The sequence below is a fragment of the Alosa pseudoharengus genome, unplaced genomic scaffold (assembly GCF_046254945.1).
Source record: "Alosa pseudoharengus isolate Yale_2024_CS ecotype anadromous, Long Island Sound unplaced genomic scaffold, YU_APseudo_1.1 YU_APseudo_1.1_scf_2, whole genome shotgun sequence".
In the NCBI taxonomy this organism is placed as follows: Eukaryota; Metazoa; Chordata; class Actinopteri; order Clupeiformes; family Clupeidae; genus Alosa; species Alosa pseudoharengus.
Genome location: NW_027468663.1, coordinates 39,386,791 through 39,410,258, shown reverse-complemented (window position 1 = coordinate 39,410,258; position 23,468 = coordinate 39,386,791). Strand labels below are relative to the sequence as shown.

Sequence of the window (23,468 nt, the reverse complement as noted above, 5' to 3'; positions counted from 1 at the left end):
TGGCGCTCTATAAGCACAATAAATTGAAATTGAATTGAAATTACTACTGATACTGATATGCAAAACTATTAACCTTTCGCCAAGAGGTGACAGTTTAAGTCCGCTTGATACTGTTGGTTCCCAAAGGAGATTTTATTTGGGTGTTCAGCATAGCCTAGTGACAATATATGTTGTGTAATAGGCCTAGCATAGGGCCTACCTTATATAGCTTATAGTTTAACAGTCACGTTGTTGTCATAACTCCCTCTATGCATTTTTGCATTTAGAATAACTCTAAAACCGGGGGACGAACGTCGCAGAGGGGGCGCCAGTGCGTGGATATCTCAATCGCAAAATTAAACAATATTTCTATCAGGCGCCTACCATGGACTAGGCTGGGTAAACCCAGCCTGATCTGCCGGCTATTTCTTTTTCGATTTCTTAAAAGATTGAGCTTGGTCTGGCGAAAGCCAGACTAACCATGGACCTCACAGTTGCAAAATGCAAGGGAACATGAATCAGCCTATATTTGCACAAACAATAACGGACAGCAGCTCTTCAACTTGGCCCGTTAAAATGTAGAGACGCATTTCATGAAGACCCTTTTGGACATGTCAGTTATTTGCACGACTGGGTAAAACTGCATTTTGTTTTAGACTACTGGTATTTAATTTGTGCATTGACAATAAACCTGAATATCATACAGTATGAACTATATGACTAAACTCTTGCATACATAGAAGAAGAAACATTCACAAAAATCCATGACATGACCTCTCTTCTTCATAGCTGTTGAAAACTGCATGGAACTGACAGGGATTGTTTTGTTTAATAATAAATAAATAAATAAATAAATACATTATGCTGCTACCTTTTGCTTTTCCCAAATACAATGTAGCCTACAGGTGTACCTTTCATCAGTCCAGTTGCAATGGATGGACTGTGATGAACTGCCCTACTTGTGATTGTTTAGAGATTTTAAAGGTTTTATAACAATGCTGTACATTTTTTGGCAAGTGCCACAAATCTGTTCACCTTATGGCGCTTCGCTGCGCGGCGGTCATAATTATTAGAACACCCAAAATTGGAAAATCCTAGACTAGACAAAACTACATGAGATCATGAAAGGGAGCAAAATTTCATATTACGACATCATAAAAAACACTTAAATTCTATGTCCTCGTTCAAGCCAGGATACCTTAACGCATCCAGCTGATGAATCCAAAATGTCTCGCGCTGGTTGAGTCTGCGGATCCTATCACCGCCTCTCTCCAAAGGCCTTACATGTTCTAACCCTTCTATTTTTAATAGAGAATCATCTTTATTATGAACCTGTGCAAAGTGTTGGGCCATCTGATAATCAGGGTTGCTGGTCCGGATAGCGTATTTATGTTCCGCCAGACGATCACGTAGACGCCTTTTTGTGCGCCCTACATAGAACACCTTACATCAGGGGTCTCAAACACCCGGCCCGCGTCCGGCCCAATTCCGGCCCGCGACGTATGTCAAAATAATAACATAATCCGGCCCTTCAGACTTTTTAATTGCGGCAAACAACGATACTGATTAAAATAGACGATAGTTCCAAGTACGGTGACAAATCTCATTTGTACTCTGCTCCACTATGTGCTAGACATCCAGAGCTTCATTCAAACCCAAAATCGCTGCGCAAAGTTTTCAGGAAATACACAAAGACGTGCATTTGTAATGACGCTGAAGCGATTTAAGCAGAAATAGGCCTACACCAAATGTTGAAAAACGTTTACGTGTGATGAAGTCTTAGGTAGGCTATGTTATTCACCTATTCTAAATCTGAAGGAGAAGATCCTTTTGGAGATTATGGTCGATCGTCTATTGAATGGAGGTGCGTCTGCGTGTACGACGGTGTCCACTAAGCATACCATGCTTATTTCGACCCTCTGCCCAACATAGCTTGGAGGTTGCAGTGGTAATCGTGATGATAGTGTCCGTAATGGACGTGGTACAGACAGCAGGGCTAGTAGAAATAGGGCTCTAAACTACAAAGTCACCCGCAATATGATGCAAACTTCTGGGTACTCAGATTACCCGCGATAGGAACTGATTTGACCAGAATACTTTATTGTAGGCCTTGTGGTTTAGAAACCATATACATCTTAGGGGTTGGTATACATCTTAGGTGTTTTCCTGTTAATTTGTTATGTGGGTAATATGAAAAAAGGAAAGTAAACCTGCGTAAATATGTTCATCCAGTATTTACTGAAAGGTGCATAATTTGAGGTGCTTGCATGCCATCCAGTGGCAAATTAGATGGGTAAATGTACCCCCTTCATAAACTTTTGTTTTACTCAAAGATTTGTACATTTACAGTAGGACTTTATCTCTCACCACTTTCAAGCCATGGCCTTTTGAAATTTTGATATAAAAATCCAATGGTGTTGCTTTCTTAACCCTGACGCCTATAGTTTGCCAGGTTTAAAAAAGTTATGAGAGGAAAATATTTTTATTTGGTGTGAAACACACACATACCTGTTTTTATGCTTTTCATTTGTTTTATAATTTGTATTAATATTTATTTTATCATTATTTTATTTAGAAGCTAAGGTTGCTAGCACAGGTGTCTAAAACTAGATAAAAACACTTGCACTTTCTGTTTGCAGTTTTGTGTGGTATTTGAAAAAAAGAACATTGCATTTTCAAAAATAGCCGGCCCTCCAATGAGATGACGTTGGCCGAATTGGCCCCCAGCTCATTTGAGTTTGAGACCCCTGCCTTACATGTACAGGATAGACGGTAAATAACAAATGTGGTGTTACAATTTATGAAATCTCTTATTTTGTAGGTTTTGTTAGATTTGAAATCCACAAATGTTTTTGAAGGAATGACATACCACAATGGGGGCAATTCATGCATCGGTGTACACCGATGGGTCTCTTAAGCCAACTCTCCTTCTCAGAGGGAAGAAAACTGTGAACTAACTGATCACGAAGGGTCGGGCCCTCCTGTAAGAAACAAGGGGGGGTTCAGGAAAGACCTGTTGGAGGGCGTGTACGTGAATGTCTGGCGGAACATAAATACGCTATCCGGACCAGCAACCCTGATTATCAGATGGCCCAACACTTTGCACAGGTTCATAATAAAGATGATTCTCTATTAAAAATAGAAGGGTTAGAACATGTAAGGCCTTTGGAGAGAGGCGGTGATAGGATCCGCAGACTCAACCAGCGCGAGACATTTTGGATTCATCAGCTGGATGCGTTAAGGTATCCTGGCTTGAACGAGGACATAGAATTTAAGTGTTTTTTATGATGTCGTAATATGAAGTTTTGCTCCCTTTCATGATCTCATGTACTGTAGTTTTGTCTAGTCTAGGATTTTCCAATTTTGGGTGTTCTAATAATTGATAATTGATTTGGTTTGTTTTCTTCTCTCTCTTTTTTCCAGACAGTCTACGTTCTCGGTTTGTTTCTTTGGTGTTGTTGCTGTATGTGTAGTTTTTGATTACTGTGTGTGTTTTTCTTGCAAACCTGTTTACTCATTAGGCTAATTGATTATCTTATTGAGTTAATGAAATTATTGTATTGTGGGTGGGACTTAACCTATAAGTCTGTGGCATTGTCATTCATGTTGCTACCTTGCCCTGAAGAAGACCATGCTCGGTCGAAACATGTTGGCTCAGTATTTTAAAATGAATTAAGCCAGATGCAATAAAGGCTTTTTAAAGAATTCCTTCTCCTCTTTTACATTTCAGTGCCTGGGACCTGCTATTACTCTCTGATATGTTGTTGTCATAATGGGACCCAGGCCAATTAGATTGGTCAGGGATACGTGTTTTGGTGGGCAATCTGCTGGAGTGCCAGTGGCTGCAGCGGCTGTTGCAGGGAGGAGAGTGGGAGGCCCAGGATTCTCCACAGCAGCTCAGCTCAGCTTCAAAGTTAATTTGAGGTCAATCACGAGACCGACTGACAGATTCGGCGCAATCCTCTAGCAGCGCTGACTCCTGCTCTGTGCTTGATTTGCTGCCGTTGAACCTGTGCCGGCCGGGGCTAATGTTAATCAGGCTGAGACATTCCTACTCACACACTCACTTGCGCACACACGTACACACACACACACACACACACACACACACACTCTCTCTCTCTCTCCCTTTCTCATTCACACACACACACACACACACACACACACTCAGGGGAGTCGGGGGGGGGGGGGGGGTCATTTCATGTGGTGGAGCCCCCTACAGGTGGGAAGGGTATGGGACAGGGTTGCTAAATGGATGGAGTGCAGGGATGCGGTGTTGTTCCTTGTGTCTGATGTGAGGATTCAAACCCGTTAGAGTGTCGGGAAAGCAAGGAGACATGGAGAGACAGGAGAGGCGGATGAAGGCCTCCACTCCACATCTCTTTCTTCTGTTCTCACTTCCCCCGTCCTGTCATGGTGTTTTCCTCAGCTGTGAGTCCACAAACACGTATGCAGACTCCAACCCCACACCCCATAATTATCTCATTCCAGAGGGGACAGATATAATTTAAGGCAGATCACTCACAGTAATTGGGGCGGTGTTTGCTTGATGCTCAGGGATCATTTTTCTTCATTTGAGTCGGCTTGCCTCTGTGTCATGGATTTCCCATCACTGGCGATGATGAGCGGAGGGATGGGAGTGCTAATAAGAAAACTGTGCACCTTGCTCTCGCCAAAGATGTCTGTGCTGCCGCTGTGTCACTGAGACTGTAAATCCTTGCTGTATTGCCAACTGAACCAATTACTCTCTCCTCTTTCTTCTCTCTCTCTCTCTCTCTCTCTCTCTCTCTCTCTCTTCCCTTTCCTCTCACCTTTCTCCCTCACCCATACTTTCCTGTGTGGACTGTATTAAATGACCTCTGGAGGATGGGTGTTTCTCATCCTGTGCTCCGATCCATTCAGCATAGATCATTTACCTTACCTCTCTCTCCTCGCAGGTCATCCGATGACTTGGCAGCCGTTGGCACTGTAGTGGTCAGCCGGATGAAGATGGGGGAGATTGAGGATGGAGAAGCAGACCACATCACGGCCGATATCCAGGGCCAGAAGGTAGACGTTTCAGCCACCTCATCTCTCTTGGACTCTAGCCTGTCATCTTTAGCATTCTCTCTCTTAATCTCTTTTTTGTCCCTGTCCACTCTCTACTCTACGTCTCCCTCTCTCTCTCTCCCTCCTCCTACTCCTCCTCCTCCTCATCTTCCCCTCCTGCCCCCAAGTGGGCGGCCATGGTAATGCTACGCTTTCTCCACAGATTCAATTACGTCTGTCAGTGCGAACTGTGGGCTCTCCCAGCTGCTCTTGCTTGCACTAATGCTGCAGGGATTAGCCTGTCAGCACTGGAAAGGCCCAATGAGATTCAGCCACTTCCCCAAAGCCCATAGAGACAGCAGGCGCCTGGTCCGTGTGTGTGTGTGTGTGTGTGCGTGTGTGATTATGTGTCTGTGTGTGTACCATGAGTGTTTTGTGGCTGTAATTCATGTGTAAGACTTGCACTCACCCGTACACTGTCGTGCTACTCTGAAGTTTTTATTGTCAGTGGTGCGGCTGTTCGGAGGGGCTGTGTTGTGTGTTGCTAAGCAATAATCTGGATTGCGCACGGAATGTATTAAACAAGAGGAAGAGGAGGGACATCCAAGATCCCCAAGCCCCTTAGTGTTATTGCCTGATGCAACCGACCATCTGCACTGGGAGGACCTTTGTTACGGGTGCTGCGTCTATGTGTGCGCTGCCCCTCGGGCCGTTCTGATCCTGGTGAGAAGTGTGAAGCTGCACCTGCCGAAGGGAGCGAGAGCAGGTGAGCGTCGCAGGCTGGTCCTCCAGCGAACAAACGAGGGATGACGGATGACAGATGTGAGCTGGACGAGAGCCGCTCGCCGCTCCCCCCTCTCCTCAGCGCCCGCGCCCGGCGCTGCGCTCGCCTCCTCGCCATGGGCTGCATCAACGCCAAGAACAGAGTCGTACGTACTGCTGCCTCTCCACTCTTGGCTGCTAGTGGTTTCTGTGCAACGTACAGGCTGACACAGATCAGATAACAGCTAGGTGTCCTCTTTCTCTCATTCACTTCCTCTCCTCTATGAGTGCTGTTTCAGATACTCAACTTAGCTCAGCAATAACTGTAAGTAGTGACATAGCTGTATGCTTATGTACCTTTTTCACTGTCTGTGTGCCTTTATGTATGCATGCAAACATGGCAAACCACAAACAAGTGGGATTCATGTATGCATATGCAGCTGTGTGTGCGTGTGTGCGTGCGTGTGTGCGCGTGCGTGCGTGCGTGTGTGTGTGCGTGTGTGTGTGTGCGTGTGTGTGTGTGTGTGCGTGCGTGCGTGCGTGCGTGCGTGTATGGAGTATGTTAGTTGTGAATCGGGCTGCGTCTCCCTGATGAGCTGCGTGTCCCGCTCGCCGTCCCGTCTCATTGAGCAGCTGATGACACTGACACCGCCAAGCCAGCACAGAGAGGCTCGGCCATGCCCAGCGACGCTCAGCTCTACTCAGCCCGAGCTACGGGTATCACCGGCACAGCACGCCACGCCACGGCACATCATAGCAGCGCACAGTGCCGCTCACTGCCCCAGCTCTCCTGAGCTCCACAGCGCTGAGCGCCATCCTTTCAGCGCCAAGCCAGCCCTGAGACCGGGGAGTTAGTCGATCTATTTCGCACGCAGCGGAGGGGCTGCCATCCGAGGCCCCGCTGTTGATTTGATCTTACCGAACATGAACTGGGATCACCTTGTCTTGCTTTGAGAGTAGGGATTACTGGGACTCTCATACTCCCACTCCCCTTGACCCAAGCTGACGACCCAATGTGGGATTTCTCCTGCTCTATTTTCATTTTTTATTTTTTTTGGTTCAAAGTGGCCATGAGATGCCCTGCGTTTTTGTAAAGATAAATCTGGCTCTGAATTTTGAGCTTCGGAGATGTGAGGTACTTTTTGCCATGGTTTTTTAACAGCTGAACTGTGTTTTTTTAACAGCTGAACTGGCTGAAGACAGCAGAGCATGATCAAACATCTCTCATACCTGCTTGAAATTCTGAGTCAGGATCACTGCCTTTGACTGATACACATCTCTCCCCTACGAAACCTGCATATATAACCATCTCTCTAAGCTGAACCCAGATCACTAATGGTGAACTGATACAATGTGAAGGCTGTCTACCTCGCTCCCTGTAGTGTAGAAACTGACCCAGGTACAGCTGATATGATGTGAAGGCTCCAGTTCCAGTGTAGCCCTCAGGCTGCAGTTCTCAGAGGGGTTATGGGTTGCCGGGAATGCAGGTGTGGATGATGGACGGTTCACCGCTCACTTGGGCTAGTCAGGAGAGATGAAGGAGAGGAGAGGAAGAAGCACATGAATGTGAGTGAGAGACAACAATAAAGGATACACAATGACAGACGGGACACCACAACTAAAATAAAAGAGATGTAGACTCTCGTCATAGACAAATAGGATGTAAGATCAAGAGACACGGATGGATGCAGTCGATAAAACCCCCATGACGGTGGTTTGGTGCACACTTAGCCTTCACAGCCACAGTAACCGCATCTCCCTCTCCTCTCGCTTCCCACCCTCACCTCTCCTCTGTGCCCCTTAAAGCTGAGCCATTATTCTGCCTTGTGTTCTGTAGAAGGCCATCCAGGACATAATGTGGGTTCATTGCAACACAAGAGACATAATGCTGCCTTGTTTGTGTGTTGTTGGAATATGACAGGCTGGCATAAGGGGCTTTTGTCACTGCACTTAAAATGCCACATGAAATATCCTTGGTGGCAGGGTGTGACATTATCCTTCCTGGCAGGTGTTCTCTGCTCACGGCACAGTCAGCTACATTTCAAAGAACACAGAGTTGGAAAGATTGTATGGTTTTGGCAAGGAGTAATTGTAAAGCAGTCTTTTTTGCCTTTGCATTTAACATTTTAACTCTCTCTCTCTCTCTCTTTCTTTCTCTCTCTTTTTCACAGTGTGCACTGGTGTGTGAGTCTCTGCACGGAACAACAAATGACAAAGATTACGGTCCCCGGATGAGTGCTTGTAAGTTTGCAAGACTTGTTCTCATTACACCTCCAATGTTACCCCTGCCCTTTTGTTTCTATGGTTACCTTGTCATTAGGCGGAGCAAAGTCGGAGCTAAAGTCTTGATTTAAGGGTGAATAAAGGAATGTTTATTTCCACCCTCAGGTTTTTTGGAGACACTTTCAGTAATTTCAAACGTACAACCTCTTGTAATTACAGCAATTCACAGATCACAGAGTATTTGTTTGACTCATAAAGAGATTTCGATATTTCGAAATTTGGGCCTTTGTTCTGTAGCTCCTGGGATCTGAGGCTTGCTGTCTAGAGTGTGGGCATGACCAAAAGTATTGTGGAATTGTGACTGCCTGACCATGATAATTCAAACTGTAGTAATCAGAATTACCAGTGCTTTTCATCTCATTAATATTTTTGTCCTCCTCTGTACACTATTGTACGCATGGCCTAGATGCACTTGCTGAAAGAGGAGGACAAGTGTGAAAACAAACATGTGGTAGCTGTTTAAGTCTGCCATATTCATTTGAAGAGCAAACCCCCTTTGTGAACACTGTGCTGCTGTGTAGGACATTACATTACATTTAGCAGACACTTCTTGACCAAAGTGACTTACATGTGTCAGCTATATTACAAGGGATCACATTGTCCCCGGAGCAACTTGGGGTTAAGTGCCTTGCTCAAGGGCACAACGGTGGAAGCTGGGAATTTAACCTTTCAGGCTACTGCACGCTAGCCCAGCTCCTTAACCACTACACTACCACCGCCCCGTACACACGTCCTGAGGCGGCTGGCCCCTTGAGAGCAGCTGGGGTCCAGCAATCCTCGAGTCTGAGGATTGTCAGTGGTGGCGGTCGGCTCCGCCAATGTGTCACATTAAGCTCAGGTGTTCGTGCCAGTTTCAGTCTGACCCCTATTATGCTGCCACACTCCCAGGGCACCATCAGAACGCAAGGAAAATAGTCAGTGACCCTATGACACACACACACACACACACACACAGGACAGACGATAAAATAAACAGCATTTTTAATGGTATTTTTCATATTTGGTTTGGTAATAGAAGTGTGTGTTTGAAATGAAACTTCCAAGGCCATTTTTAAATAGCATGGACAACATCTGAAACCCTTTGTGGTCACAATATATAAGCATTGAATATAGGGAGAGAAATCGAAGCATGCAGGCAAATCCCTGTAACGCAACAGAGCTCTATTTTATGTCTTTGATCTTCACCAGCAGTTTTTGGAGCGGTTAAGGGCAGGGGGTCTCCTCAATTTCCCCTCATATTTCCATTCTGATAGATCTGTGCAGATCACGAGGCATGTATATGTTTGCTGCTGTGGAACTCCACACTTTTTCATCAGCCCTTTTTCATGCACTTTTTCTCTTTTGTTTGTGTGTGTGTGTGTGTGTATGTATGTGTATGTGTATGTGTGTGTGTGTGTGTGTGTGTGTGTGTGTGTGTGTGTGTGTGTGTGTATGTGTGTGTGTGCGCGTGCATATGTGTGTGAGAGAGAGAGAGTTGCCCTTGACCAACTTTTTCAAGAAGGAGATTTAAAAGTCTCAGAGGGCCCAGGCAGTTAATTAAAGTTCATATAAAATGGTGATTACAAGCAGGGTTCCTGCGGTAAGCGTACTGTAGCATGGCAGCTCTGAGTGCGTGGGGAGGCGGATGCTCCATCAAAAGGCCACACTGCCGGGAGGCGCCCCCTCAGAGCAGCACTCATGCCCAGACTGGCCCCCGGCTCCCACTTCCTGGACCCTGTGATGGGGCTCTTGGATGCTGGACTGGCGGCCCTCTCTCATCCTTCCCTCTTTTCTTCTTCTCTCAGAGTCTCCTTTTTGCTCTGTCATGTCTGCCAGCGGAAGCTTGGCAGAACAAGTCGTCAATATCCTTGTGCCAGTTATGCCACAACCCCCAACCGCCCCCCCCCCCCCCCCCACACACACACACACACACCTCAAAAAAGACATCAGTACACAGTAATCACCAGAGAGAGAGAAAGTATGTTACAGAAAGTAGCTAACACTTTTTCTCCACAGCTTTGTCTACCACCAGCTGTTTTCTTATTCTTCTTGAGAGCAGTGGAGTGTGTGTGTGTGTGATTTCTCCATGTTTGTATGTTTGTATTTGAAGGTTTTCATTTTCTGTGTTTATGAGTGTCACAATACATGTGCTGGGAATGGTCTTTTGTAGGTGTGTGTGTGTGTGTGTGTGTGTGTGTGTGTGTGTGTGTGTGTGTGTGTGGTGAGCAAGCTCTTGCCCTTGCTGGTTGCGACTGTCAGCGTGTCATTGTCACAGAGTGTCCCAGGCATCGCCCGGCGCAGTTAGCTGACACCATCCCTGCTGCCGCCGTCACAACAAAACGCTCCCCGCAGACCACAGATTGACTAATGTAATTTAACAGAGCCAGCCTACACCCCACCCCCCACACACACACACACACACCTCCCACCCCCCACCCCCCTTCTCCATTTTCCCCTGTCTGTCATTACTCCCTCACAGGAGTCCTTCCTCTAAGCACTAATGCTAGTGCATCGCTACGCTAAAGTCATTTCTTTAAGAGCTGCCGTTGCAGGGAGGGGATGCGGGAATCCTGCCATATGATTGGCTGTGAGATTAGTGTGTGGGCAGGGGATGGTGTGGGTATGTGTTGGGGGGGGTGATGGCGATGGGGATGGAGGTCAGAGTTTAATCCTCTTCTCCGGAGAGAGAAAGAGCGATGGCCGCTCCGGATGAGGAAGTTTTGCTCGCTTCTCGCCAGGTTCCTGTGGTGGAGGTCATCCCTCGCTCCCTCCCTCCATCTGCCTCTCTAATTTCCTCCCCCTGTTTTCTCTTTCTTTTTATGTCCACTTCCATCACTTGCTCAAATCACTCACTCTGACTACTTTTCTTGTTACTCTTTAGACAACGCTCTTTGACTGGGTTCAGACATACTTTTAAGCCAAGTGTTACATGTATGTTTCCAGACACTCTTCTCATTTAGATAGAAACTGAATTTAAATGCCTTTCCTTCTCAGCATACAGTCAAGTCTTCCAACCTCAAATGCATAGCTTGTGATGAAAGAGCCACTGATCTGGTCTTCATTGACGACTGAGGAGAACAGTGACCAGGCTCGTCCCTTCAGTTGGTGCCAAACATGTAATCAAACTGAAGTCTTTTCTGAAGTTGAAGATGGAGTGAAGGTGGAATGAAAATTCCATGATAATGTATTGTATCAGTGGTGCCCTTGCAGGTGCATACATGTCTTGTCAGCACCAAGCCTAACCCTGACAAAGCAGTTGTATTATGTACCTGCAGTAACTGAAGTCTTTTAGCCTGTTTCCTGTTTTCAAACCAGAGATAGTGTTATTATGCCACCAGCAGGGCAAATAGGACCCCAGTCAACAGAAGGGTGAACCCGGCACAGCCATGTTTACCCTCCCTGCTGTGGTCTCAAAGGGGAAGATGGGTGAACAGAGATAGAAGACAGGAGCCAGCATCTCGTGCCTTATTTTGCTCTCGCGGCTTTATTGGTGTTATTACACTGGTGACGCTCAGCCAGCTCTGCCTGGCAGCCGCACTTCTCATTATTGAGTGGCTGGCTGCTTGGGGGGGGGGGGGGGGGGGGTTACGGAGGGATGGAGACGGGGAGCGAGGGAAGGAGGGAGACAGATTGCTTTTCATCATCACTGCTGCCTGGGCCTGCTCCCGATAAGCGTGTTTAACGCTGCTTTTGCAGTTTCTGTGTTAAGTCACCATTATTTAGTGACGTTTTGCTTCCCTGTGTCTGTCTGCTTCAGTGCTCTCTGCTGTTTGTTATTCTCTCACTCTTGCTTTCTTCCTTTCATTCTCTCTATCCCTCTCTTTCTTTCTTTCGCTCTCTCCCCCACTTTTAGCTTTGATTAAACTCTTCTCCTCTCTCTCTCTCTCTTTCACTCCTTTCTACAGTAGGGCTGGGCTGCTTCTTCAGCAGTACTGCGGTTGGAAATGTCAAATGGAGCCAACTCCAAGGGTTTTATATTTATTTACTTCACATCAGGCATCATAAACAGCCAATTAAAATGGAGAGGTATCACCACACTAATGGCTACCTGAGACGACAGTGGTTTTCCATCAAACTGAATCGCTCTCCTCTGCCTGGCCCGTGTGCCAGAACAGAAGTGTGTCCTGCAGAAGAGATGCTGCCATTTGCTGAGGAGGGCGTTTGTTTTTTATGCACACACACACACACACATCTCACACACCGACACACACTTGAAAAGAGAGAAGTGAGCCAACAGGCATGCCTGTGTTAAAGACATGAAGTCGCTCATGCTGTCGCCTCTCTGGTGGTGCACACAGCACACAACAGCAGAGTGATCACCTCCTTCAAAGCCCACATATCCCCTGGTCTGTGTCTTATTAGTCCACGGCCCTTTCATCTGTCTCACTGTCACATTACCTGCCCCTCCTCTCCCACTCTGCATATGCCCCCCTGCAGAGAGTGCACTGGTGGAGACGGGGGCTTGTGCTGCCAGCCTTGATGTGTCCTGCTCAACAACACCTCCCTCCACCTCCCTCTGGGCCCCTCTCTCCCTCTGCTTCTCTTTGCCCATGACCATGGAGTCAGAACTCTCACTGATGATTACCACTACCTCTATGATGGTCTGTCTGTCTGTCTGTCTGTTGTCATGTCACACCGCAAGTCTTCTCTTGTTCAATAACCAGCACGTACACATACAAGTACATGCACATTACAACATGCATACTCATTTTCTGTCACAGTCCACTGTATGGTAATGGTAGGTTATTGATTCTTGTATTTGAGTGCAGTCTTTAATATTTCTGGGTGTTTTTGGCTTTTTGAGTTTTTAACGGACTTTGACAAATCAAGAGAAATCCTGATATACTGCAGAGCTGTAATGTATCACAGAATTATATGTATGAATTGCTGCAATCTTGTCCATCAAGATCTCCTTTTATCACTCAAGATTTCAAGTTTGCTAGTTGAAAGATAAAAGGGATAACATTTTATGTTTCTAGCAATCACATAACCCCCCCCCCCCTTTTTCTCTCTCCCTCCCTCTCTCTCCCTCTCCCTCTCCCACTGTCTTGATCTTTCTGGCCCTCAGTGTTCAAGAACCCGGTGTGCAAGGTGTACCGGTTTCAGACAGTGGACAGTAAGTGGATGCTGGTGCGTGAGCAGATGGCGGAGAGCACGCTGTCCTTCACCATCCCAAAGCAGCTCATTACTCTGCACATCCAGGAGGACTCCAGGAGGTACGGACCGGACGGCTACCCTGATGAGAGAGAGAGAGAGAGAGAGAGAGAGAGAGGAGCGGGGAGAGGAGCAGGGAGAGAGAGAAGCCATGAGGCAGACAAAAGCAGATGAGATTAATAGATTTAGGGGTGGTAGACAATAAGGGAGGAATGGGAAGGGAAGAGGAAGGGATGCCTCTTTCTTTGTTCCAAGACAAGAGGGGGTATTTCAAAGACGGAAATAGATGGATATGAGCTATACTTAGCCACAGTTAAATTATTCAGGTCTATTTAACACTTCAAAAGAGTTTTTTTTCCTCTCTCTCCCTCTTCTTTTTTCTCCCCTCCTGTTTACTTGCGTCAATGTCTTCTGTTCTTTCCTCTTCCTCACCTCTCTCCTCCATACTGTTCTCTCTCTTTATCTCTCTCTCTCTCTCTCTCTCTCTCTCCCCCCTCTCTCCGCCATGCTGTTTGCCATCAGCTGAAGGGTCTGGGTGTTAAGGTGTGCCATGCTACAGTGGCCTTTAGGGCTGAAATGAAGAAGACGGGGGGAAATGAGATAGAGAGAGAGAGAGAGAGAGAGAGAGAGAGAGAGAGAGAGAGAGAGAGAGAGAGAGAGAGAGAGAGAGAGAGAGAGAGAGAGAGAGAGAGAGAGAGAGAGAGAGAGAGAGAGAGGGGAGTGTGGGGAGTATTTGATTCTCTAAGTGCTGCACCCTGGCTAAGTGGACGACATTTGCAAAGAAAAAGAAACATGTAATGTGGGAGATTAGAAAGAGAAACATCAAAAGAGGGACTGTGAATAGAGTCAGTCTCAGCGGGAATCGTTCACTCTATAGCCAGGGGCGAGAGACGTGACTGGTCCACTTAGATCTGAGTGCTGTGGTCATCTTCTGTAAGCGTATACTCAGTATGAGTGCATGTAGTCTGCACGGGTATGCCAAGCAGACCTAGGAACCCTAAATGGCATGGGTGCACTCAGTATAGTAACAATGTACGTTGTCATATTCACCTCCATCTCAGCAGATATGATCTGTTAAAGTCTTTCAGTGTGAGTAAAGAACACATTGTTTTGAGTATTTTTGCGCAACACACTGACAAACCCGTGTGTACAACATAATTTGATTCTGCGGTAGCGCTTGTCTTGGGGGACGATGTGCGTAGATGTAACAGCTGCCTGTGTGTGTGTGCAGTAGCCTGCCAAGGTCAGAGGCACCGTCTTGTGTGTCCCCAAGGCTCTCAGCCGCTTTGGTCAAAGGTGTCGGTGCAAATGAGCACATGAAAATGAAAATGTCATTAGCTCTCGTCTGATCACCCCACGGCCTGGACAATGCCACTGATTGAAGCCGGACCAAAGACCTTGTGATTAAAGTGTGGGCCCAACCTGCGTTCACCTGGGCTTTTGATGACCGAGTGCACTCAAGCCTGGAGAATGAGAGCTCAGGCATCTGAACAAACTCATGATTTGCAGAATTACATGAATTTCCTGATTGTGCCAGTCATATTTCCACATCAATTCATGAGACCCATCTAAATGTAATGTGCTCGGGAAAAATATTGAATAGAAACTGTTCTATTCACCCTTGCTGTACATATATAATGTAAGACCTTTCTCCTAATGAAGCGTGTCTTGTCTATGGACAGCTCCGTGTGGCTGGTGCAGTCACATGGTGATGTGGAGGAAATGAGGAATGACCGGCTCCTCAACTCTCCCTCATGTGCATATTCTCATCCCTTCTTCTTCCCCAGACTCTTTGGCTCATCTTCCCACCTGATTTTCTTTCCCCCTTTTTCCTCTCTCTCCTTCCCTCTGCGTTCCTCTCAGCCAGATGATAAGATTATTATGACCCCTCCAGCTAGGTTGGAGCAGGCCACGCTTCACTGTTCTGTCTTGGAACAACACCACCTGATTAAAGTGGTAATACTCCCTCTGGTTGCGGCTGACAGCCATAATTTACGCCGCGACAGCATAATATACCCCACGGCCCTGACACTGCACTGGGAAAAAAAATTACAAGTTTCCCTTGAGCCACGCTATGGACCCTGCTGTCCATGATCAGGGGAGAGAGAGAGAGAGAGAGGGAGAGAGGGAGAAACAGAGAGAGAGAGAGAGAGAGAGAGAAGCATCAGGCCAAGAAAAAGCTGACAGCAAGAAGAAAAAGATGAAGGAGAGAGAAAGACAGAGAGGAGAACAATTGGTGGTGTGGATTGTCTGCCCACTCCCTAAGAGCACCTCTGTCTGACATGCTCAAAGCCCCTGTGTCCTGGTGAAGCGTTATCCCCCCTGACAGCCGGCAATGACCACCACACCACCCCACCCCAGCCCCCAACCCTGCCGCCCTTGTGCATGTGACAAGGACTTGAACCTGTAGCTGCCTTCGCCTCCTGTGCAATCCGTCAACTCAATCACCTCATAGCATTGTCGGCTCCCACAATCTTATTATCTCTCATTCAGCTTTACAAAGAACAAAAATCTTTTTTCTTTTTTCTTTCTAAAGCATCAGGAGCTTCCCTGTCATTTGGAGATCGTAATCGCTCTGTCTTGAAGTATTAATGGTACACATAGAAGCGGAGCCGGAATTTACATGAGAATTAATCATTGTTCTCTATGGAAATTCTCCTCCAATTAAACAGGCGTCTGATCCTCTTATTAATGAGTCACATTAAAGTTGCTCCCTAAGCTGCAATCCTGAGACGCAGCCCACCTGTTCCATACCGATAAGGCCCTCCATTACCTATGTAAATCTTACTTTAGTTCTGCCCCACTGTGCATCCCCCCCGCTAGCGGACCCACAATGCACCTGGCCAGTGTCGCAGCATTCCGACGGTATGGAACTACCCCTGGCATGCTCGGGTGTTATTTTGTTTGTTCATTTCGTTTGGAAGGCGTCTGACAAATGGACTGGAGGGCAGCCTAATGGTCTCCCGTCTCCTGAGCAGTTCACTAATCGTCTGCTCCTCTCCTGGGCGGGGTTAAAGCAAATCCAAATTGTTAAAAAGTTAAAATGAAAAAACATCTGGTTCACATTTTGAATGGGTATAATATTAATATTACAGTTGCAACAAAATTACTATGTCCTAAATGTATTCCGGCCTAACCTGATGCTATGATTGCTATCCTACAGAGTGCTAAGCTATAAATGCAGAAATTAGATCAGGGTTCAGGCTCAGAGCTTCTCAGTTTAATCCAGGCCATTCTTTCCTCGCAGACTTGCCCAGAGTCGTTGTGTGTGTGTGTGTGTGTGTGTGTGTGTGTGTGTGTGTGTGTGTGTGTGTGTGTGTGTGAACATGTGTGTGCCGTTTAGAGAGACAAACCAGAGTGTTGGTGTGCAACAGTGGCTCCAGCCATCTTGCCGCAGGCTAACATTTCCTCACTAAGATGTTTGAGTCCACCTCACACTGAACCACACCATTAATGATAGCAGTGTTATACCACACGGCGCCTGCAGGCTCGAAAGCCCACACAAGAAGATAAAAGACAAACTGGTCATTCACTCGCAAACAAAACAAGAGAGAGAAGTGGGACAAACAATGTGAGTGTAGGAGAGATAACTAAATTGCCTATTACTGTTAATGGAGTCTGGCCGTGTGGGTTTGTATATGTGGAGCTTTTTACGTGTACTGAAGTTGTTCGCTGGCTTTAGGCAAGGATTTGTCCCATTGATTGCTCTGTGCTGACAGCAGGGACTGATTGAGAACAACACTGTCTATCCAGCTCAGGGGCAAACTGAAATTGAAACAGAACTGTGTCACTGGAGGGACAGATGAGCAAATGTTTGGGGCTGAGCTACCAAGTTCAGAGTCACTTGGCTGTACAGTCAGACTGTTTCAAAGAAATTGAACTTGGCCATCAGTGGTGCAAATATCCAGGAAGTAAGCTGTATGCAGGAGTGAACTGACACTGCAATGGCAAGGGTGGCATCTGATAGATGGTGCACACCTTGGAAAATGGATGATTATCAGACAAGCTCCATCCTAAAGGAAGGTCTGCTTGGCATGACAAAGGTGTGAGATTGACAAGAAATTGTTTATTGTCAAGTTTTTTATTAGTTCTAGAATGTTCTACTTTCTCCATAACCCCCTCCCTCTCTCTCAAGTTCAAATTCAAAAGGTGTTTTATTGGCATGACTGATAGACACTAATGCCAAATGAGTACTACATACAGGACAAGATCATAATAACATTAATAATAGATACACACATTGCCTGAAACACAAAAACATGCACAATATCTCTCTCTATCTCTCTCTGTCCAACTAGGATACAAGAACTGAAGGACCTTGGAGAGCTGTCACCGCACTGGGACAACCTGCGTCGTGAGGTCATCACACGCTATGACCAGGTCATCAGAAGCTACCAGGAGAATCTGGAAGAGCTGGACAAGCTGACAGGTCAGTCGAATGTAATGGAGGCAGACTGAGCTAGCTTGCTAGTTGCCCGTGTAAATCCTCACAGCTCTAACCTTAAGAACGCTTCTAACCGCTGAGTTGGAAGCCTGGGCTTTTAGCTCAGTGGTTAGAGCGTTCGTCTCCCATGCCGGTGTGTGTGTCAAGGTGGCGGGTTCGAGGCCCGTGAGCGGCGAACGAACCGACCTTGTGACACAAACATCGATGTTTCAGATCTCAAACGGTCCTTCTGCGTTTGATCCTTTGAAGTTAAATACTTCAAAACGGATATGAAAAAGTTGCCTTGGGATAGGAGGTATGCAATTACGACGAATTAAGAAGACAGTTTAGAACTGGAAAGGATATTGAGACAGGCATCCACTTCACTGTGTCCTTTTTTTTACAGGAAATGTTCAGAAGTGATACTGGAGCACTTTCAGTAAGATCAAGGAAAGCTAGAATGCTTAACTCAACAGTTCCAAATCCATTACAATAGCTAAGACATTCTGATCACAAGCCAAACAAGGGGATGGGAAACAATTACATGCAATAAGGAACGTCTAACATAGGGTTTTTTGTAAGAAACCAATAGCTACCGATAACACTGTTAATGCCTTGTTCTTGTCTGTTCTGCCATTTTTGTTTTAGCACAGACAGAATGGCGAGCATAAACACATACATAAACCATAAACAGACAAACACATACATAAACAGACACACACACACACACACACACACACACACACACACACACACACACACACCTCACATTTACATGTAACAAAACACACAGGCTGTGAAAAGCTCCTTGTGCATACCGGCCCCATAAATCAGCCCACCTACACCCACTACCCCCCCCCCCCACCCCACACACACACACACACACACACACAGACACACACACACACTTATTCTCAAAAGCAACCACATAATTAAGCTCACCAAACAAACAAACAACCACAAGACTCAGAAAAAAAGTATTCTGTTTTCCACCGCCCAGAACCCTCCCGTTTTTTTTTTTTTCATTTTGTCAGTCCCTGTAAGGGCGTGCAGCTCTCTCTATTCCCTTCTTGTTTGTGTTGTGGATGCCAGTTGCCTCGCGGATGTCCTTGGTCACCAAACAAAATAGACTCGGTCTTCATCTGCATATCTCTCCGGCTGATTATCTGCGGTACGTGCCTCTGCCCAGCTCCTGCGTCTCTTTGGCTTGGCACCAGACAGCGCCTGGGCTCTGTCGAGATATGCCAGGTGAGGGACACGATGGCGGGAAGGGCTTCAAAACACCTCGCTAACGTCTCTGGACTGTCAATCTGTGGTTGGCTCCAAGTTTGACAGCGGGCAGAGGGGGGAAGCGGAGAAGGGGGGAAAGTGAGACCTCGTCGCTTTTTGATGCCCCGGGTCAAGTAGTAGCAGAAATGATTGGAACGCGCCTGGCTAATTGGTGAATAATTGATGTGTGCCGATTGGATTGTGACTCCTTGTCTGTCTGAGTGTGCGGTGACATGCTCTCTGGAGGGGCCGCGTCGATTGGTTTTGTCGATCGCTCGCCTGCCCCTGACTGTCCCCTCCCCTTGTTGATGACCACTCTCTCTCCCTCATTTCCAGCACGCTGATTGTCTCCGTCTCTGCATCTCTCAGCTCTTCTCACATCTCATGTGCTTCACACTCATCTCTCTCTCTCTCTCTCTCTCTCTTAGTCTGTCTCTATCTATCTATCTCTTTTCCTGCTTTTATATATCCTCTCCCTCCTCTTTGCTAGTTTGGTTGTTACTATGGCAACAAAGTTTCTATCTGGATTGCTTTAAGGGTAACAAAAGGGGAAGCAGAGTAATCTGATAGCTGAAGTGTTTATGCGCTGTTGCTTCCTCCTGACAAAAATATCAGCTCTCGGTTTGTCGTTTTCCTCTGAGTGTGTGTGTAGATGGAATTAGGTATCATACACACAAACAAACATGGCCAGGCTGCAACAAATTGTCAGCCCCCATGAGTCACACATACATCTTTACACACATGTGCAAGAGTTCCAACAAACACGTGAGAGTTTATTAAAGACCCTCCTCAGTTCCAATAGTCCTCATAGAACAACATTAACATTTGTTTAGACAACTCGAATTCTGTTCAGGGCTCTATTGTATACCTTGACTGGGATTTGCATCCAACTCCCCTCACACACACACACACACACACACACACACACACACACACACCTACACATACAGAGTTATGGAAAATAAAGTCAGCTCCGAAAAAAATCTGTCAGATTGAATTTTGCGGCGGAGACAGAATCCCGATGGACAGCGGCAGCCGTCTGGCCCTGGCGGTGGGGGAAGCTGATCACCTGGGTTGATCGATGGGCTGGACGCAGCTCTGATGAGGTCTTAGCGAGGGCTGTCACACCGGCCTGTGACGGATGGTGACAGGAGTCGGAGAGAGAGCGGAGGGGAGGGTGAGCTGACTGGGCCAGCTGCTGGGCAGCAACTTCACTGCTGATCTCCTCTGTCACTCTCTCTCTCCCTCCCTCCCTCTCTCTCTCTCTCTGTCACTCCCTCTCTCCCTCCCTCCCTCCCTCTCTCTCTCTCTCCCTCCCTCTCTCTCCCACTCCCTCTCTCTCTGTCCCTCTCTCTCACTCTCTCTCCCTCCCTCCCTCCATCTCTCTCACTCTCTCTCCCACTCCCTCTCTCTCTGTCCCTCTCTCTCACTCTCTCTCCCTCCCTCCCTCCCTCTCTCTCACTCTCTCTCCCTCCCCCTCTCTCTCTCCCTCCCTCTTTCTCTGTCCCTCTCTCTCACACTCCCTCCCCCCCCCCTCTCTCTCTCTGAGTTGCTCAGATTATCTTTGTGTGATTTTGTGGCATTAGTTGTGAGGTATTATCCTCTGTCCTGTCTGTTTTTCCCTCCATCTGTCTGTCTCCTCCTCTCCATCCACCTCTCTCCATCTCTGTCATGTCCCCTTCATGGCACGGCCTTCTGAAAACATGTGCTCTACTCCGACCGTCTCGTCTTCAGCGGTCTGTTTCTCAGACCCTTTCCCTGCCTCTCAATGCCCCATCTCTGGGAATGTCTTCCTTTCTTTTTCTTTCTCTCTTTTCTTCTTTCTTTTCTCTCTCTCTCTCTCTCGCTCCTATGCGATGTTAGCCCCTTTCCTCAGACGGCGCCTCTGCTGAGACTCGCCACTAATCCCCAGAAGCCCTGTGTCTGCAGCCCATTAATAATGGATGCCACTGTTATTACAGATGACGCTAGAAGGAACACAGCTGTGTGGGCTGGGCACCTCCTGATGCTGGGTTTTGGTGTTGTGTGTGCTCACCACTCAACACATGCATGCACACACACACACACACACACACACACACACACACACACACACGCACACATACACACACAAACACAATCCATCTCTGGTGCTGGTGATTCAGAAATTCAGATTGATATTTCTGCTGGATTTGTTCTACAATCACACAGGACTGACCTGTATGCACATTCGTACAGATGCCCCTTAATGACGGCCTCTTTCAATCCCTCTCTCTCTCTCTCTCTCTCTCTCTCTCTCTCTCTCTCTCTCTCTCTCTGCCTCTCTCTCTTGTGCCCCTCCACGTTCATGAATTAATCAGCGCCACTCTCGCTGTTCTCTGGCCAGTGGAATTAGAGTCTCCTAATCCTTTTAGCGTAGCGTGAGTCTCTCGGCCCGCCGCTCGCTTCACCTTGCATCCGCCTCGGCTCTGCGGTCCCAGCCACGCCGCGCGCTCAGGAGCAGGGAGTTTAATCAGGGACCCGCCGAGTTATCTGGCCGGGGACTCGCGGGCAGCCAGGATAAGTCCTTGGACCTGCAGTCCAGGAGCTTTTGATAAGTCTCCCCCATCCATCCGGCCATGTGTTAAATTATGCTAAAAGATCTGAGCGGCTGAACCTTCGACCGGTGATCAATAGCGGTGCGCGTGTCTGTCCCTGAGGTGTGGCCCTGCCTAGCGCCAGCTAGCCTCCGCGGGGCTCATTAAAGTTCACGCTCCCACCCTTTCTCTCTTTTCTCCACTCTCCTTCACTGGACACCATCACTACACCCGCAAACACACACACACACACACACACACACACACACACACACACACACACACACACACACACATAAATGCATACATCAACACACACACCATTCACACCTTTAGACATGGACAGCCCTGACACACATACATCTGCACTCGCATTCACAAAAGGAAAATGAATATGGAGGAGTGAGCAGAAGATCTGTCCAAGTACTGCTGACTGCACAGCATGCGGGAGCTTCTAATAGAAATGTAAAACCCTGTCAGTGGGAGTCCCCCCGTGATACCCCCTCACCTCCTCTCACACGCAGAGCCCACTGAAGTGGAATCATGTCCACTGGAGATAACCCATCCACAGGAGGCGGGGGTGGGTGCCTTCCACGAGTGGTTGCTTTTAAAAAATCCCAGGTCTCAGGGCGCACGGCTCACCCGCCTCCCCGTGTGTGGTGTGTGTGTGCCTCCGAGAGCTGGCCTCTCATGCCTGGCCTGCCCTCTGGCCATCTGACCACCTCCTGCTGACCCCACGCTCGTCCACCACACTACTCATCCACCACGCCCCCCCCCCCCCGCCGGCCTCTCCGCTGCCCATCCGCTCCTCTGATGATCACAGACAGGCCGCAGCGCTGTGGAGCTGGGCTCTCTCTCCACCTGGAGCTCAGCGCACGCATGCTAGTGAGCTGCACCAGGGACAGACTTGGCCCTGAGTCTGCTGTGGGTCTGATATGATTACACAGACTCGCTCACATGAATAAGGGGGGGGGGGGTGGTCGACGGGGGCTGGTCTCGACAGAGAAGAACCCCCTCGGTGAGGTTGTTTTTAGAACTGGGAGGAAAGCTTTATTTATAGAACTAAGTGCATTTGCACTGTGCTTGCCAGGCAGGTGAATGTGATGATAGTACCTAGCCGACTGTTTTTATGTGCTAGAGAGAGACTTCCTTCTGCAGGGTCTACTCCCTCTAAAAAAATGCAGTGGTGAATGCTCCACAGAGCTCCGCTCGGTCAAAGGTTTTTAGACAATGTCTGCATCTTTCTCTGCTAACAATAGAGCTTAGACAAACCTTAGGCAGGCAGACACAGAGAAGAGAGAGGAAGAAAAGATATTGTTTCTGTGGTGAGCCAAGTGTGTGGGTGGCACTCAGACACCATCTTAGCAGCTGGGGGGTCACACCCCCACCACCACCCACGCACACACACACACACACACACACACACACACACACACACACACATGCACCCTGCCCCATACACAGACACACACCTGGGCAAACAGATGGGGGATCTGATGGGGGCTAATGCGTGTGCCACGCCCCGGCAGCCTGGCATCATTAGCCTGAGTCCCAGGTGGCCTCAGCCCACAGACTGACAGGCAGGGAGCCCCCGTCCCTCACCACTCAGAGGCGCCCAGGCTGGTGTGTTAGAACGAGAGGAGCAGTGGCACTGTTGGCATCTTACTCACAGATGGTAGTAATACGGCGTGGCACCGTTCAACAAAACATGGCATCTTAAGTGCTCAAAGTGGCAGGTAAGCAGGTCAACAGAGAGCCGTGGTTAAAATGGCATGCTGTCCTATCGCACAGTGGCGGCTATCTCTGCATAGTAGTGTCATTTCATGTGGTTGACAGGGTGGTTCCTTTACTGTTCCAGCCAGGTGCTGCTGCTAAACAGGAACGTCAGATGAAGAGACGCATCAGAGACGGTGTCCATTCTGTGCCCATTGTGCTCTTCATTGTGCTGAAAAGACAAAATGTGAACTTGTAGATGTGGAAAATCAAATTTAAATTTAAAGCATCTCAAATCTCTCTGGGAAGGCTGTTTAGCTGTG

At 47.6% G+C, this 23,468-nt stretch overlaps 1 protein-coding gene across 9 annotated transcripts in view; it reads left to right on the top strand.

Moving 5' to 3' along the window:
• inpp4b (inositol polyphosphate-4-phosphatase type II B) overlaps positions 1 to 23,468 on the top strand; it is a 181,704-nt gene that overhangs the window by 91,597 nt on the left and 66,639 nt on the right. For all 9 annotated transcript variants that reach the window (XM_076294963.1, XM_076294962.1, XM_076294964.1 and 6 more), the window contains 4 exons: positions 4,917 to 5,028; positions 7,941 to 8,010; positions 13,100 to 13,247; positions 17,484 to 17,614. In XM_076294963.1, the coding sequence (XP_076151078.1) occupies positions 4,917 to 5,028; positions 7,941 to 8,010; positions 13,100 to 13,247; positions 17,484 to 17,614 (461 nt within the window). The remainder of the gene's footprint in view (positions 1 to 4,916; positions 5,029 to 7,940; positions 8,011 to 13,099; positions 13,248 to 17,483; positions 17,615 to 23,468) is intronic.